Raw genomic sequence first — 16,779 nt, 5'->3', positions numbered from 1 at the left:
GAAAAGCGCCATAGCATATCGTAAACTCATTAGGTCCAGACGTCTAGCCATCTCAATGGTTTTATTATACCACGGTTCTTCCTGTTTTAAAAGAATTATAGGTATCTTCTCGACAATGGATGGGAAGCAATGTAACACCTTTTCCTGGCACTGCATGCTTTTGCCTTTTTTTTTTTTTTTATCAGAGGTAAAAACCGCTGAACACCAGGTCTCTCAGCTCTCCCCTTAATCTTGAATTAACCGAACTGCTCGTAAATATTTACGGGTCCTTCATTTTAATGGTTGCTCTTTAAACAAAGCATTTTTTACAATGAACTTCATCTCAATTATCTTGATACAGTCATGTGTGTTTATAAACGCAGAAGGCATGAGACGCGTCGCTAAATGTGCTCTCGCCAACAAAGCTGAACGTTTGGAAGCAGCCGTGTCCCCCCGGAGCTCCCCAAGCTCCGCATTAAAGAGCGCAGAGGTTCGAAACGGAAAAAAAATATAAAATCGATTAAAAAAATAATAATAATAAAAAGGTTTAAGCGCATAGGCAGAATTTTCCTTCAGTCTCTCTGAAGGCCCGGTGCGGAAACGTTTCCTACATTATCCCAAGAGGCCGCGGATGTTTGCAGGGGGCCCGTGCGGAGCGGGGAGTGCGGAGCCGGGCGGGAGCAGTGCGGGCGCGGGCGCACCTACACGGCCTCTCCGCCACGGAGGTCCGAGGGCCGAGGCCTGCTGGGCGAGGGGGACACTCGGGGTTGTCCCGCGGCCTCTGGGGCTGCCAGAGGGTGCGGCGGGCTCTGCCGTGGGCTCTGCAGCGGGGGCGGCGCGGAGGGGGCGGCGGCGCGGAGGGCATCGCGAGGGGCGCACAGATTCGTCCTCTCACCGCAGCGCTGTCGTTCGGTCACGGCAGACTTTATTGTGTAATAACTGAACAACAATTACAACAGGTCCGTAGTTCGAGGCGCGGGGCGGTTAATTAGTACAACAGTCACCGGGGGCAGGGACACCAGCGAGCCGGGGGACCGGAGGAGTGAGGCCTATTGCGAGCGGCTTCGAGGGTGAGACAACCTCCTAACAGTGCACTAAAGGGGGGGAATGGCTCGTGGCCTCGCTATGGCATCTATTGCGAAGGAGCGAAACTCAGACCTAGAAAGCAGAGGTTTTGGGTAAGGCTTCCTCTCAGTCAATCGCGGGCAGCACAGCACCCCCATTGATTTAAGCGACTGTAATTTAATATATAATTTATTATCGTAATTATAATTACTTTCCTTACCTTTAATTTGGCAAAGTAACTATCTAGACTACATCACTTTTAAGAAACATGTCGAACATTTAACATCAGATGGAGTTCCCAAAGCTAACGTGCACTCACAATATCATCAACCAAACGGTCTGGGAAGGAGAAGGGGGGGATGAAGCGACTCTGCAAAACACGTTCGCGAGCAAGACAAAATTTTCCAAAATACCTGACAGACCACGTTTCACTTCTATCTAAAAACAAATCAAACAAACAAACAAACAAAAAAAATAACAGATTGATTTAAAGTTCAATTTTGGGGGGGGGGGGGGGGAAGGGAGGAAGAGAAACGTGGGGGGGGGGGGTTGAGAGGGCAAGGAAGGAATAAAACCAACCAAAAAAAAACCAAAACCAACAACCCAAAACAAAACCCAAAAGCCCCAAACTCAGAACTAAATCAATATTTCCCAACTACGTTTCTACCCCAGCATTAGTCTCCTTTATTGCCTTTCTCCTTGTTCATCTTTTTCATTTTCATTCTTCTGTTCTGAAACCAGATTTTGACCTGTCTCTCTGTGAGATTTAAAATCCTAGCTACTTCGTAACGGCGGTCTCGAGTGAGGTACATGTTAAAGAGAAATTCTTTTTCCAGTTCCAGAGTTTGATACTTTGTGTAGGGACAACGCTTTTTCCTCGTTGAACGAGCGTGGATCCAGTTTGCTGCAGGGTTATCTGGAAGAAGGGAGGTATATAGGGAACGGGGTGGGGAGGGAGAGAAAGGTCGTTAAATTAATTTAACGAAGGATGGACTGTTTTCACAACTTTGGAGGAATTATCATAAAAGACTTAATGCCCCAGTCTGTTTACTGTACAAATGATGTCTTGATGGTAGGTGGTTATGTGGAGTCTTTTATGGGTGCTTGTTGCTGCTTGCGCTGGGGTAGGCGTCTAGACGTTTTTATAGGTTAGTAAAACTATCAGTTTTGCACATTCGAGCCTTACAGGTTTCGGCAATAAATCAAAGGGGCAATTTCTTTCTTTCTTTCTTTCTCTCCCTCTCTCTCTGCCCCTCTCTCTGCCTCTCTCCCTCTTTCTCCCCCCCACCCCCCCTTTTTTTTTTTTTTCCTTCTTACTTACTTGGGTCAAGTTGCTGCTGTTTCTCCTCCTTCAGATCGCTGCTCGGGCTGGGGTTGTGGCTGCAGGCGGCGGGGTCCTTGGAGCTGCCCGCAGCCGCCTTCTCCCGGGGCTCCTGGAGGAAGGAGCCGCACGTGTACTCGGGCACAACGATCCCCTGGGACTCCCGGGACGAGGAGCACTCAGTCCTTTTGGAGGAAGACGAGGAGGAGGAGGAAGACGAGGAGGCGGCTGCTCCTGTCTCCGGCTTTATCCCGTAGTGGCGCCCGTTGGAGGAGCCGGAGCTGGACGCGGAGCCGCCGCCGCCGCCGCCGCCGCCGCCCGGGAAGCCCGGGAAGGGCTCAATCCATGAGCGCACGTAGCGGCCGGCGTCGGCTGCCCCTAAGTGGGGCTGGTGCATGTAGGGGTGGTAGATCCCGGTCATTGCCGCTGACGGCTGAGGGTGAACCGTGGACCAGGAGGTGGAGAACACGGTGGATTTTGGTGCAAAGCTACAGGAGGAAAAATCTGAACTCTCTGCAACACCTGATGGCCTGGAGGTCGCACTGTGACCTCCCTGGACGAATCTACTCCCGTAAACTTCTTCGCTTTCATGGCCTATGAGAGAATCGACATAGTAGTTACTTATGGTGCCACTAGACGACATTTTAGGCTCCCCTCTTAGTCATATAAAAGGTTACACTGTTAACTGTATATGATACCCTCCCGGAGAACAATCGTAGTATTTTGCAGACTGCAACCCTCAACCATTGGTTGCGGAGCCCACGTGATCATATTTACCAATACTGCGAGTAAATCAATCCGCTAAACTGGGGCTGCTGTGATTAAAAAAAAAAAAAAAATCATCATCAACAACGGCCCCGCGTAGCGCCGCGCAGTTTGCGCGCCCGCACCTCGCCGGGGGCGCCCGCCCTGCCCGCCTGCCCGCCCTGCTTGCCCTGCCCGCCCTGCTTGCCCGCCTGCCCTCCCCGCTCGCCCGCCTGCCCTCCCTGCTTACCCTCCTGCCCAGCTCGCCCTGCCGCCTGCCCAGCTCGCCCTGCCCGGGGCGCGGCGGGCGTGGCCGCGCTGGCAGCCCACGGCCGCGGACTATTTCTTCACCTCCTTTGAGTGATTTCTGCCATTCATTTCTTAATCAATGAGAGGCAGGGTGTTTAAATAAATCCAACAGCCTTGGCTTGCTAATCACACTCCAAGCTGCTGAGGAAACCCGCTGGGAAAGGGGGATTCTTGCCTGTAAAAACAAACCATCGCAAGCTGGGACTGTAACGACTTCTCATAAAACTGGAAAATGTTACAGTAAAAGCACATTGCGGTACTTCCATATTTCAGAGCATGTGCGGGTATTATTATCCGTTCCCCCCCCTCCCGGACAGAAAGTTTCCATGGAAAGGACACACTTTTTAAAAGAGATGCCCATTGTGTTGTTTTAAAACAGGTGGAAGACCTCTGTAATGATTTTATGCCTTTCAATAAAAATTTTATGAGGTGTATTTGATTATAGATTAATGTGTCCCTAATAAAATGGACGGATGGAAACAGCAAAGCCTGTGTCTCCGAGCACAACTGACGTGTGGCTGAACACACGCACCCGTCTCTGCGGAGCGCCGGGGCTGCGCGGCTCCGGCTCGGCCCCCCGGTGCCCAGCGCGGCCCGGGAGGGGCCCGGGCACGGGGAGCGGGCAGCTCCGGCCCTCGGAGTCCCTGCTCGCTGCCTCCTCCTCCCCCAGTTCAGGGGAGCGGGCCCGGGCCTGGCTGGCCACGTTCAATGCCTACGTGCGATTTTTTTTTTTTCAGCTTGCTTTGCTTCCCTTCCCTCCCCTCTTCTCCCTCCCCGGCCCGGGTATCCTTCCCCGAGCGAAACGGTGCCCGGTTAGTACCGAAAACCAGATTACCCACGATCTTCTGGCCATGCCTGCTCTCCCGAGGCGGTGGCTGCGCCGGGATCTGGAGGAAACGCACACAGTTAGTGAGAGCCCGCAGCTCAGCCCGCCGAGGGCACGGCGGCAGCGCTGAGAAAACACTTCCTACTCGCCGACCGGCATGAGGAAGGGACTGAAATTCCTGTTTATTTAAGGATTTATTGCTCTCCTAGTTGTTTTCTTCCTTTTTTCTTCTTTTTTTTTTTTTTTTTGGTCATCTCAGTCCAGCGTTTTCCTTTGCGTTTGCACACATATTTCTCTCTAGAAGGGTTTGTGGTACGGCGAATAACTGCCCCTCGCTCCACGCAGGCATAAATTGATAAAGCAGGGAAATTAGAGTAAGCTTCTTTGTTTAATATACGTTAAACCTTTAGTATGGAGTCAGCTAATTACTTCCCACTGCTGAAACTTCTTTGGTGATATAGGGAGTATCTTTTAAGGAAAAGACAAGGCGGTTAAAATATATGCAATATTTAAAGAGGCTGTGTTTGGGGTTTTTTTTTTTTGAGCGTTGTTTTGCTGCTGGTTTTCCAAAAGAGAAGCACAAAATACCTACGGCCTTGCGGCTTCCGCAGCTTCAAAATGGTGATGCTTTGATTTGAGGAAAATATACCTTTGCTCTACGAGTAAACATGCACATGAGAAACTATTCGCTTAAATTAAATATCAGGGACAAGAGAGAGAAATACAACGCCACCAGCTGCAATAGGAGCAGTATCACTGTCACCAAGTCAGACAGTATTGGCCCTATCTTCCATTTAATTTCTTGATTTAGAAACTGCTTGGAGGAGGAATGGGCGTTGATAGCGAGGAAGTTGGTTTCCCAACGCCAACAGCAGCCACGCTATTTTTCCAGTATTGTTTGAAGGTGAAAGTTTGCACTTCAATTTGGAGTCACGTTCATTTGCGAGCCATTTGCAGTTCTGCTTAGTATTTCTGCTCACAGGCACTCATCCGCTCTCTATCACACGCGCACACGCCCTTCCTCAGTTTCCAGCGCAGAGCTCTGCTAATACCATTTTTCAGCTATGTACAGAAAGGGTTAAGAGTCGTGAACTTCATTATCTGGATGTGTGCTACTAAAACGGAATTGCACGAAATAAAACGATCTCTGAGCAAACAGAAATGGTGCAGGGTGACAAAAGTAGGTCTGAGGAGACTGGTGTACTTCTGTAAGCACGTTTCGGAGCGTTTCTGCTCAAAAAAGCCAACCCCGCCAGATGTTTGAGGCAATATTTTCCCATCCACCATCTTCTGAAAGCTCTTGAGCTGACCAAGAATCGAACTCCGTAACATTTACTTTTACCCAGCTTTGCATTTACTATGTTGAGTTTTTTTTAAGCGAGTAAAGACGTGAAATCAAAGTCTACACATTGTAAGCACGCAGCGACTGATATTTTTTAAATCAACATATGAACGTCAAATAAAATGACACACATATTGCTGACAGCTTGTACTAGAAAGATTTTTGTATCACTTACCATTTATGAGTTGATTAGATGAGGATGTCCAGTTTAGGTCATAATATTTAACTACGTTTTTCTTTTTTTTTCTTTCTTTTCTTTCTTTTTTTTTTTTTTCACTCAGTTTGTCAGACTGCGAACATCACACAACATTTTATCAATTAATCATTTGTTTACAGACACAATTATAAGTGAATTAGGTTTACATCATTTCCCGCACCAGTCTCCACCCCATCCCTAAAAAAAGGAAGGGAGGGGATTAAAAAAAAAAAAAAAAGACAGAAAAAAAAAGAAAAAGGGGGAAAAGAAAGAAAGAAAGCCAAGAAAGCCAGGCAGACACACACAAAGACTAGAAAATGGCAATGTACATCAGTCGAAAGGACTTGTGATAGAGAATGACCAGAAGACCAACTTGCATCCATACTTTAAACATATGTAGAAGACCAAAGGAACGGCAGTAGTTTACAGAGTTTATTGCATTATACATGCGAACAGAACATGCACAAGAGGACATATTGCTGCTGAACGACTACTATTCCACATATGCACCACAAGGAAATGTCTACAATGGAGAAGAAGGAAATATTCCATTTTACGAAGGACAATCTCTAAGTTCATTTGCGAGGATAGTTACATTATAATGTGCTTCTCTTTCCCCCCGCCCCCAAAGTTCCCCCCCTCTTTTTCTCTTAAAGTATTGAACGTACTCAAAATGTTATGGCCCGTGTAACAGCCCCACATAAATACCATTTTGTTAGTAAAAACATGAAAAAGTCACATTGCTTGGATGTTCGACAGTTCCAATAAGTTAAGACCAAATGATAATATTCAATAATAGTTACCCTGCATTACGATGAGAACAAAAATAAATTACACGTGCTAGGTTTTATATATACCATCATAGTAATACATATTCACTTGCAGCGCTAAAAGAAGGACGAAGAGTCACATTCTATCAGAAAAAATAAAAATAAAAATAAAACCAAAACAAAACTGGAAAATGCCGGGTTTTGCCAGAGTCTCTCCTGCTTTTAGCAAGTGGTGGTGCTGTGCCCATTCCTCACTGGTGCCCCCCCCGGGGTTAGGGTTTAAGAGAAGGTCAGATTAGCGGTCAGTTCCCGGATTCGGTTCTCCCTGCTCATCTTCTTGAGCTTCATTCTGCGGTTTTGAAACCAAATCTTGACCTGCCTGTCAGTGAGGTTTACGCTCTTACTGATCTCTAGACGGCGCTCTCGAGTGAGATACATATTGAATAAGAACTCTTTCTCTAATTCCAGTGTTTGGTGTTTAGTATAAGGACACCTCTTCTTTCTGCCACTCTTTGCAGTTAGCCAATTGCTTGTTGGAGTATCAGACTTGATTTCCTCTATCAAAATCAAAGAAGAAGAAGAAGAAGGGAAAAAAAAAATCAAAAATACCTCAGTCTGTTAGAGTGTACCCTTGGCCATGACCCCTCCTCTGCAGTGTCTGGCAGATATGGTGGATGTAGGCATTAAACACAGCTCGGGTGAGGTGTGGGCACGGGGAGGGGAGCTGCTGCCAGGCTGGGCTCCCTGTCCCCGCCATCCGCACCCTGCCCCGCGGCCGCCCCGAGGTCCTACCCCTTCTAGAAATGGGCTCTCCAGTTTTCAGCTGGCATTTAGCGTTTCAACACCATTTCTCCTGGCTCCAGCCCCATGGCCGCATTTTAACGGGTCGAGCCCCGCCATGGCCGCCTCGGGCTCCCACGACACTTGCTACGGAAACATCCCAATCACCAAACACCCTCGCACTGTATTTTGAAGCAGCTTCCCCCCAGCCACCAGCTGAATTACAGCAGCGCACCTAGGAGCGGACAGAGACGTTTTTCCAGCCAAAAACATACACAAGAAACTAACACCCTCTGCCTCGACCCTTTTTTCTTTTCCCTTTTTTTTCCACCCATTTTCCTTTTAGATTCCTTTTTCCCCTACTAGAAACAAATCTGCCCCACACCAACCTAGACCTGAGGCGTTAAATATAATTCAGATAAAAAGAATCTCCATGCACATGTAGGTTAAAAATCGACCTAGAGGTTGCAAAGTACATTTTGATTGCAGATAATTTTGCGTTTTTGGATTCCTCGACACACGCCGTTCGAAAGGAAGGCTTTAATGCACTTTCAAAGCGAAAATAAAATCAGATTACCATCACCTTCAGCTTCCAAACGCATTTCAAAATATTGCTGTACTTTTGGAAACCAACTCAAGGTTATCTAAAGCACCACACTGAAATATTTCACCTTTGGACCAGGCTGATAGCGGGCTGCTGCTTTCATTGTGCATTTGTATCCAACTTCACCCAGCCTGGTAGCACCTATTCCTCACCTATTTTAATAGGATCGTAATTAACTTCAAATGCAATCAAACCGCAGTAATGCTCAGAGAAAATAAATAAATAAAAAAAAATAATCAGCGAAATATTACGAGAGAAAAGTTGAGCTGGTCGTATTTTACAACCTCCAGACCTGCTTTTTTAGAGGTATGGGGCTGCTTTTGGCCGCTGCAGCGCACTAAGGAGCACACGGCTCTATTCCCCGCATCACAGAGGCGGTCTGCATGCACGAGACAGGCAGATCCCTACAGAAAATCTTTGGACCCTTTTGTGTAGCATTTTTTGCCTGCCAAAATCTTCAGAGACCCAGCACCTGCAGCCCGATACTCCTTAGCATTAAATGTGATGGCTGTGATGCTCGTTAGTATATTCGAGCGTGCTTTATGGTGCTGGCATGTTGGAGTTAAACCACGGCACGGCTTAAACTCGGTAATACAGACCTTTACTCTCCTTCTCCTGGACTTCTGGGCTGGACACGGAGCCTTCGGGCAGGCAGCTCCGCTCGTCTTGCAACGTGGACTTGGGCTCGGGACTTTCCACTTGAGAGACTTTAGCGGTGCTGTCTTGGTTGTTCGGGTTTTCATTCATTTTCTTTTCCAGCTGAAGTTGAGCAGATATCTGCGGTTTGGAGCTGCCGCGAGGGTTTAACTGTAACATTACAGTTGAACTCGTTTCAGGGCTATTATTGTACTCTTGGGTTTTCCCAGTGGCGTAGGTCTGGCTCAGTCTAAAATATCCTGGGACGGGAACCTCGGGGTTCTCAATGGGGCATGATTCAGACACCAGCCTCTGGTAGGAAGGGACGTCTGCAGAAATGAGTTTGGATCTCTTATCGGAATACATGCAGCAATTGCTTTCTTCTTTAATATTTGTAGTGAAGGAACAAGTGGGGACCTGCTGTGTAACAGGTTGCTCTATTCGACAAGATCTGTTCGGGTCTGTCCAAGTGTCTACTTGAGGTATATAAGGATGCACATTCATACCCATATTTTGGTGATTAACTTCTCTTTTAGCCAGAGACGGAAGGAGTCCACAGGTTTGCATCCCATACGTCCCAATGTCTGTGCTAGGTGGCATATACATGCTGGCGCTGTTGGAGTAGAAACTGTCACTCCTGCACGCACTGATGAGAGAATCTACTAAAAAAGTATTAGCGGCAGGAGAGCTGTTGGGAAAGGACATTTTGGGGCGGAATTTGAGGAAGAGAGATTGTGTCCTTTGTAGGCTGACATCTCTAGGAAAACATTCCCGTGTAATTGCGGATGCCTCCGCGCGACCACATGACAGCCGGGCCAATGGCAGCGCCCGCCGCCCCGCGCCCCGCCGCCCCGCCGCTGACGCGCCCCGCCGCGCCGCCCCGCCGCGCCCCGCCGCGGTCAACAGCGCCCCCTGGGCCGCCGCGCCGGCACCGCACCGCCCCGCCGCCCGCGCTGCGGCAGCCGCGCCGCCCCCCCCCCCCCCCCGCCGCGGAGCCTCCGCGGGTGCGGAACCCCCTCGGCCGGCACCGCGGGCGGGAACCGCGCCTGCCCGGGCTCCTGTGAGAGCCCCGCGCCTGACAAGCGCGGGGACAAAAGGTTGCGGGATTTATTAATGCGTATTAAGGAGAATCAGAGGCGATCAATAAAAGCCTCATCTACATTCTCGGGCTACTTGGTAATTTTCTTGCTTCTGAAGCTTTTTCAAGAGTTATACCCTCTGTTGCCGCGCACGGGAAGATATTTTATTAACAAATCAATCGAGACTTTGTAAAGGATAAGATTAATAGTTAAGATTTAGCATAATGGCGTTCGCGTTATGAATTATTGAAAATTATACTATTGATTTTTTTCCTCGCTGCTAACCGAGAAGGTCAATTTTTGTTTTAACACAAATCGTCAAATATTAAAAGCTAGACTTTTGTCAGAACTCGAGTTTTATAGGGAGGCTGCATTCCTAAAATTATTTTACAATGCTCTTTCCCGACCGCCTGGGAAAAAAAAAAAACACAAACCAAAAACAAGTGGGATTTTCACTTGCCCAGGAAACTGAAAACATTATAAAGATAATTCCTCCTTCTAAACTATCGCTCTTTAATACTTATGTCCTCTCTGCAACTCTTCGAGCAACTTTTCCTTTCTTTTTAATTTTTTTTTTAAAGTGAAATATAAATGCATCTGTATTATTAAAACAAAAAAAAAGTACCGAAGGCAACAGCAACTGTTTGCATGGCTAATCAGATTTTTTCGTCACAACATTTTAAACGTGCTTCATTGTTTTTCCCCCTCCACTTCGTACCCATAATTACCCCCCCAACTACTCCATTTTAAATAGTGACGGCATAAACTGTTTGCTACTCTTTTTCCTTGCTTTCTTTTTATTTTCTTCATTTATTTTCTTTACTTTTTATTTTATTTTTTAAACTGTTGTCGAACTGGAGTACTTCTTATCTGGGATTAGTGCTGTCAAGGACTCTCATCAAGACAAAGTGAACTTGTGGATAATTTTTGTTTCGGATTTATCCTCCTATTTATTTTGGGCCTTTCTCCCATCAAACCCCCCTTTCAGATCCCCAAGAGCGGGCAGCACGTGAAAGGATTTAAAAAAAATCTAAATGCTTCTTTCGCCCAGCTGAAAACATGCGTTTTCCACCAGCGTGGGTTTGGATTTTCCCCTGCTTCCTGGCGTTTGCACATTTTGCACTTTAGAGCACGCTTTAGACTGCTGGAAACAATAACCCTATTTAAAATTTCTCTGTGGCAATGGGACAGACCTTTTAAAACCTTATCGCAGCTGTTCAAATACAACATCATTGTCAGGTTAAGAGCCAGTGTCTTTTATAGCTGCAGTCTCCGGCTTCTGGGTTGCCGGAGAGTTTAAATATTACCTTCGCAATATTCGCTGCTTTCAAGGTCTCCCCGCAGCATCCCCGCGCCCGGCGCAGCCCTCTCCGGGGGCTGAGCGGAGAGACGGGCGCTCCGGCGAGAAGCCTGCTTAAGATCATGATCAGAGCCATTGCTAAGATTCGCCTGCGCTGGGAGAGAGAGAAGCGGCGCCGGAGACCACGACGCTCCCTCCGAGCGCGGCTTTTCCCCCCCTGGCTTTCCAGCAATTTCCTCTTCTTCAACAACAGCCCGGACAACCCACAGAGTTTAAAGAAACAAAATACTATTTTCCTTGACGCGGTTTAAGACTCGACTGTTAAATCTAATCAGGAATTTTATGCCCATCAGATGGCTCTTTCATAATCTTTATTTACACTTTCGGAAAAGGGGGTCCCAGAAATATCCCGGCTGCAGTATCAGCCCAGAGGTTTGCAGCGGGTTTCGCCCAACAGTAAAGTTAAAACAATAAGCAAACGCTGAGCTGCTTTCCACGCCAGCCTCGCTGGTGCTTCAGGAGCTGCCTCCTTGGCTCCTGAACAGACACGAGGGCTCTCTGGTTTGCCTTTTGTTTCTCATTTGAAAATATTAATTTCTTGCGTGTCATTACACGGAAACTCAGATGATGGCTGTGATGATAGTGATTTAAATATCGCATTCAGGACTGGCAAACGGCTCCGTAAGACCCTTCGCTCACGATAAATCATGAGGGATTTTTAAAACGGGCAGCAGTTTTTTATTGAAAATGAACGGTAGGAAAGTTTAAGTTTGATGTAAATAGAAGTTGAATAAACATGCGAGAGCCACTGGGGAACTCGGGACTTTGGCTCTGGGCATTTAATGTCACTCTTGTTTTAAATCATATTAAAATGGAATCAAGTAATTAACATTAATAAATAAATCAATATTGTGCAATAAATGAGATATACAATCTACATTAATATAAAGGTTTTCCTCTCAGAGCCCCATATTTTTCCGAATGATGGAGGGGAAAAAAAAACCCACAACGCAACCAATAGGTCTATGCAGATGTAAATTACTGTTTGTAATAAAGCATAGGTGGACATTACAATTTTCTCCTCTAGCAAACGTCAGGGCTAAAAACTCGAGGCTACCAGACATGGCAGCGGGGCTTAATTTTCACTGCCTTATCTTCCTAAACCTTATTACTGGCAATATGATTATTTCTCCTCTCGGCTGTGCTGAGGATTCTCATAGCTGCAATTTGCTGTGTTTGTGTCTCATTATGGGAGGGGGATGGGAGAGAGGTACGAAATAGGCTGGATATTCTGCAGATGCCTTCAGTAACAAAGGTATTGCGAGAAATATCTCATTTTAAAAACAGGTTGGAATCCAGGAAGCGTTTAGTAAAATTCACTCATTTAGTTGTTTTCAGGATTTTGTTTAGGTTGTCTTTAAACGCGCAGATTGTATTTTTATGCCACGCTGTTATATTGTAGGGAGATTGAAGAGTAGTTTTTATTTAAGGAAAAAGAAATGGCTACGATATTGTGTCCTTTCTCCTTTTAATAACGCGACTGTCACGTTACCCAGATTTCTATGTGTCATATTTTCATAGAAAGAGTCGGTGTCTGGGCTGAGACCTCAAATTCCCTGGATTTTTTTGACATAGGGCGGGGGCAGGGGAGAACAGGACGGCGTTCTCATGACATTATGTCTTTTCCTAAATATGAAAGCTTATAAAATAAACAAAATAGCACGCTTGCCATGTCTTCGAAGGTGTTATTTCTGAGCGCGGGGTTTGCACAGCAGCTCTGTACTCCCAGCTTCTCCCGAAGCCTCAGACCGTCCTCTATAGGATTTCTATATTTCTGTGGACACAAAAGTGCATTATCTGGTATGATGGGACTTAAGCCTGTAGATTGGTCGCCGATGCAGCCCTCAGCCTCGGTATTTGGGCTGCACGTTTACCTTTCGGCATATTCCTGGCGCTTTTGTAGTTTAATCAGAAAATAAACAAATGTCCTTTTCTTTCTCCTTGAAGGACAAGCCCAAAGACATTTGGAAATAGCTCACAGCCTTTTCAGTCTAGGGGAGTCGAACAGAGAAAGGAGTAAAACAAACAAACAAAAAAAAGAATATGAGAGGTTAAAGACTGGCACAGAATCGTCACTTTTACGAGATTATTAAAAAAAAAAAAGAAAACGGCCTTTCCTTATTCCTCTATGTTGTTTTTTTTTCCTTTTTAATTAACACCACATCCTGGCTCCCATCACTCGCTCACATTCGGCCTCACGGTAATTGCGAGCGGTTAAAGCCCCTCGTACGAAGCCTGACGGGGCCGGGGCCGGTGTGGGCTCGCACAAGGAGCGCTCCTACGCCAGGAAAAACAAACAAACAAACACAAACTGCTAAACATTTCCCTCTCGAAATGCGTATCTCCACCGAGAGACCAGGGGATTGTTCTTCGGGCTCCGTCTGCGCCTGCAAGGGATCCGTCCGGGATCCCGAGGATTTCGGATCGTACAATGCCATTTTATTATCGACGGAAAGGCTATTTCTAGGGAAGTGTTAACAATGAACTTCTGAAAAACAACTCCAACCACCTAACAACACCAACAACCCAGCAGACAAACTGCCAACTGATGCTTTCCCGAGAGACGGGTCTTGAAAAAATGCGGAATATGGCTGAACCAACGTGAAACACATTTCGATGAATTCTGCAAACAAGCAGAAAGAAATGAAGCTCTTTCCTCACATTTTGCCCAAAAGCGCGCATTGGAAAGGAAAAAAAAAACACACAACAGAAAACCAGAAAAACGGAACAAGCTCGGTCACTGGAGAGCGTCCAGGAAATTCATAAGCTTCACTTTAATTTTCTAATCTCTAGTTTCATTTTAATAGATCTCCATAGTACTTTTAAAGAGGAGGATTTCATTCAGCAATGCCTTGGCAAGGTGATGTTCGGATATTAAAAATATCTTCCTTCGCTTTAGTCTCTCTGTCTTTCTTCAAAAAAATAAGCACTCTCGGGATCTAACGTTAATCTCGCTTTTAGATAAAATACCTTTTTAAAATTAAGCTTTCTGCACTGAAAGGTTTATTTAAGAAAAGCCTCGAGGAAAAAATAGAAGATAAACTGTGGAAAATCATGCTTTTGATATTACTTTTGTTCCATCCGCATTAAGGTTGTCCTTAAAGGTGTAAAGAGATTTTCGTTCTAGGGAACGAATTCTGAATATCACTGGGGTATTTTTTTTCTTCCTTAAAATTATGGGATTTTTTTTAAAGCTCGGGTGCATTATAAAAGATTACGACCGCCAAAAAAAAAAATCTTTTAAAGTGGCATATTTCTCCAGCACGTCACGGTTATGGGTTATTTGTTTAATAAATCTTTTTGATGCTTTATTTTCTCATTTGGAAGGCCCTGAAATCTTATCGTTACTTATATATTAGATATTTTATTAGCAGTGGAATTATTATTAGGGGGAAAATAGACTTGAACGCCAGGACGGCTGCGGCATTTCAGCACATGGGCGCGCCCTCCCGTGGCCGCTGGCCGCCAAGCACCGGGGAATTCCTCTCCCAGGCTCTTTCTCCTCAGCTCAATTTGCTCTCGGTCATGGGTTTCTTCCTTTTTTTTTTTTTTTTTTCCCAAATAGAAACTTAAAACTGCTATCATTGAGCATTTATGCAAGATTAATGCTGGGGTGTTTCGGTTTCCGCTGCCCTCTTTTGCCGTGGTTTAGCATTTTAAAGGCGTAATAATCCGCCAAGATAGACTGTTAAAGCACTGCAGGGAACAGAAAATCAAACGACTCGTTCTAGCCCTGTGGATTAAGGCTCGGGAGAGACAAGAGAATTTTGTTCTAAGGTCAGACCAAATGCTTTGAGAAATTGCCCGCGACTTTGCTCATTTCTAATTAATGGGCTTTGTGGGGAAACGCGCATTCTCAGAAAAGCAGCATAGAAATATCCTCTTTTCCCCTAAACTATGTAGCATTTCCTACAGCCCCCGCATTATTTTTTAAGCTAAAACAATTTTTTTTTTTTTTTTTAGCTAAATAAAGGGAGATTAGGGATTTTTCCCGGGGAGCGGAAGAGAAAATCGAGGGAAGCGGGGAGCCCGCCGTGGTCCCGAGAGGAGCGGGGCACACTCCCCGCCCGCCGCGGAGGGCTCACCTCGACCCAGCTGGGATTTTCTTTGCGTTATAATGCATTTGCTAATACGGGCAGCTCTGCGGTCATAAGAGTGTGTGTGGCTGTGCGTGTGTGAAAGAGAGAGGGAGGGAGACGGGGAGAGAGCGAGAGAGTGGGTGGTGGTTGAAAATAACAGAGGAACCTTAAGGCGCCTAATTATTCAGAAAGGTTAAAGGTGATGACCTTGACATTTTGGAAGTTCAAAGGCATACACTTATGTTTTTCTTGCTAAAGGGTTTTAAAAAAATTTTTTTTCAGTCATGCGTCCTTCCGCTTCCACGTCTCGGTTTTTTGAATTCTCGTTTTTCTCCTGACTTATTTGGGCACTTTTTCCTTCCCTGCCTGCGAGCGTGGCGAGAGCCTCTTCGTCCTATTCAAAAAAGGCAAATTCTTTTCTCACTCCTCGCCTTTATTGCACATTGCGGAAATCTCTCTTTCACCCACCAGAAGGTGTATAATATAACCCAATTAAGCTGTTTAGAACCTCGGGTTTTATGGTGTTGTCTAGACAGTTCAAGGTTTTGTAAACAGCCGCGCCAGGTCCCGCAGGACGGAGCGGGGAGGCGCGGAGGGGAGCGGAGCTGCGGGAGCTCCCCGCGCAGGGCCCGCGGCTCCGCGCTGCGCTTCGCGCTGCGCTCGCCCTGCCCAGGAACTACATTTCAGAGATCCACCCCTCTGCCTCCAAGGGTTTTTTTTTTTTTTCCCTTTCTTTTTTTTTTTTTCTTCTTCCTAATCCCAACTACTGCCAATTGTTTATAGCTCCCTCTTGTCTGACTCGCCCCGATCCCGCCGTCTCTCTGCCTTGCCCTTCACTAACAAGTAAACAGCCATTGGCGTTGGGGATTCTGGGCTTTTCGGGAGCCTGACCAGTTTAAAGAAAGTCTTTTTCGTTGTTTGTAGTAATCGCAGCACCGTCAGAAGTGACGGGCAGCAGACAGCCATGTTGGCTCTGCCTCACAGCCAGCGCGGGAGGCTCCGCGTACCTACAAAGGGGCGGTTAGACGGCTAAACTGTTATTCCTTTAAAACGCGTTCAAAATAACCCGCCTAGGCTTCCTGCCCTTATTATTTAACTGAGCTTGGCTCTAGCCCGGGAAACGCTACGATCCTTTGGAGATGGAAATCCATACAGTGCACGGAAGTTATAACCTTAACTTTACTATAAACCATTTATTCACATGAAAAAGACAGTGGCCCATGCTTTTGGATGACAATAGAAACATATATATATATTTTATGTATAGCGAAGGTACATTTACCATCTCTTAAATTAACCGCATTCACTTAAAGGGAGGAAAGTGTTATCCTAGCTCACAAGCAACAACAGAGCCCCCCCGACCTCAATGAATTGTAAGCAAAAACTACCAGACACACTGCAGGTCCATTGCTGGTACTGTAGGAGAGGAAAAAAAAGCACCTTTGGCGAGAAACACTTGAGAGTGGACAGTTGGATTTACCCTAGTTTCCCCTTATCAGGAATCTGCTCCGCCAAGCCCCGAAATCTCCAGTGGCCATTCAGTGTGTGGAGTTGCACGTGAAAATGAAACTTTAAGTTCCGCAGGGTGGATATGTCATGTAAACCAATTTACTTTTGCATTCAGATGGCATGTCAGAAAGACCGATATATTCTTTGTTTTTTCTTCTTTCTTCTTTTACTTTTTCTCTC

At 46.1% G+C, this 16,779-nt stretch overlaps 2 protein-coding genes across 4 annotated transcripts; both read right to left on the bottom strand.

The window, feature by feature from the left end:
• Positions 1-1,560: 1,560 nt before the first annotated feature.
• HOXD9 (homeobox D9) lies at positions 1,561-5,811 on the bottom strand. 3 transcript variants are annotated; one of them, XM_054070692.1, is made up of 4 exons: positions 5,762-5,811; positions 4,254-4,305; positions 2,366-2,959; positions 1,561-1,960 (listed from the first exon to the last, which is right to left on the bottom strand). In XM_054070692.1, exons 1-4 carry the CDS (start codon positions 5,762-5,764, stop codon positions 1,719-1,721), a joined length of 891 nt encoding a protein of 296 aa, XP_053926667.1. In that variant the 5' UTR covers positions 5,765-5,811; the 3' UTR covers positions 1,561-1,718. The 3 variants fall into 3 exon arrangements, with proteins under 3 accessions (XP_053926667.1, XP_053926666.1, XP_053926668.1); XM_054070691.1 differs by having other exon boundaries at positions 4,239-4,305; positions 5,762-5,792; XM_054070693.1 differs by lacking the exons at positions 4,254-4,305; positions 5,762-5,811 and having other exon boundaries at positions 2,366-3,332.
• A 278-nt stretch (positions 5,812-6,089) lies between these two features.
• On the bottom strand, positions 6,090-9,348 carry HOXD10 (homeobox D10). Its single transcript, XM_009555615.2, has 2 exons — positions 8,536-9,348; positions 6,090-7,109 (listed from the first exon to the last, which is right to left on the bottom strand). Exons 1-2 carry the CDS (start codon positions 9,275-9,277, stop codon positions 6,832-6,834), a joined length of 1,020 nt encoding a protein of 339 aa, XP_009553910.1. The 5' UTR covers positions 9,278-9,348; the 3' UTR covers positions 6,090-6,831.
• Between the last annotated feature and the right edge of the window lie 7,431 nt (positions 9,349-16,779).

This window comes from Cuculus canorus, chromosome 6 (assembly GCF_017976375.1).
Source record: "Cuculus canorus isolate bCucCan1 chromosome 6, bCucCan1.pri, whole genome shotgun sequence".
Classification (NCBI taxonomy): Eukaryota; Metazoa; Chordata; class Aves; order Cuculiformes; family Cuculidae; genus Cuculus; species Cuculus canorus.
The sequence above is the reverse complement of the archived record's forward strand: the minus strand, read 5'-3'. Positions and strand labels throughout refer to the sequence as shown.

Excerpts from the sequence above, each read along its gene's own strand:
- HOXD9 (XM_054070691.1), bottom strand. Across the intron at positions 2,960-4,238 it reads CGTGGGTAATCTGGTTTTCG|GCCATGAAAGCGAAGAAGTT; the intron begins GTACTAACCGGG and ends ATTCTCTCATAG. Across the intron at positions 1,961-2,365 it reads ACAGCAGCAACTTGACCCAA|ATAACCCTGCAGCAAACTGG; the intron begins GTAAGTAAGAAG and ends CCCTTCTTCCAG.
- HOXD10 (XM_009555615.2), bottom strand. The coding sequence starts at position 9,277 with ATGTCCTTTCCCAACAGCTCTCCTGCCGCTAATACTTTTTTAGTAGAT. Across the intron at positions 7,110-8,535 it reads CCAGGAGAAGGAGAGTAAAG|AGGAAATCAAGTCTGATACT; the intron begins GTCTGTATTACC and ends TGATTTTGATAG.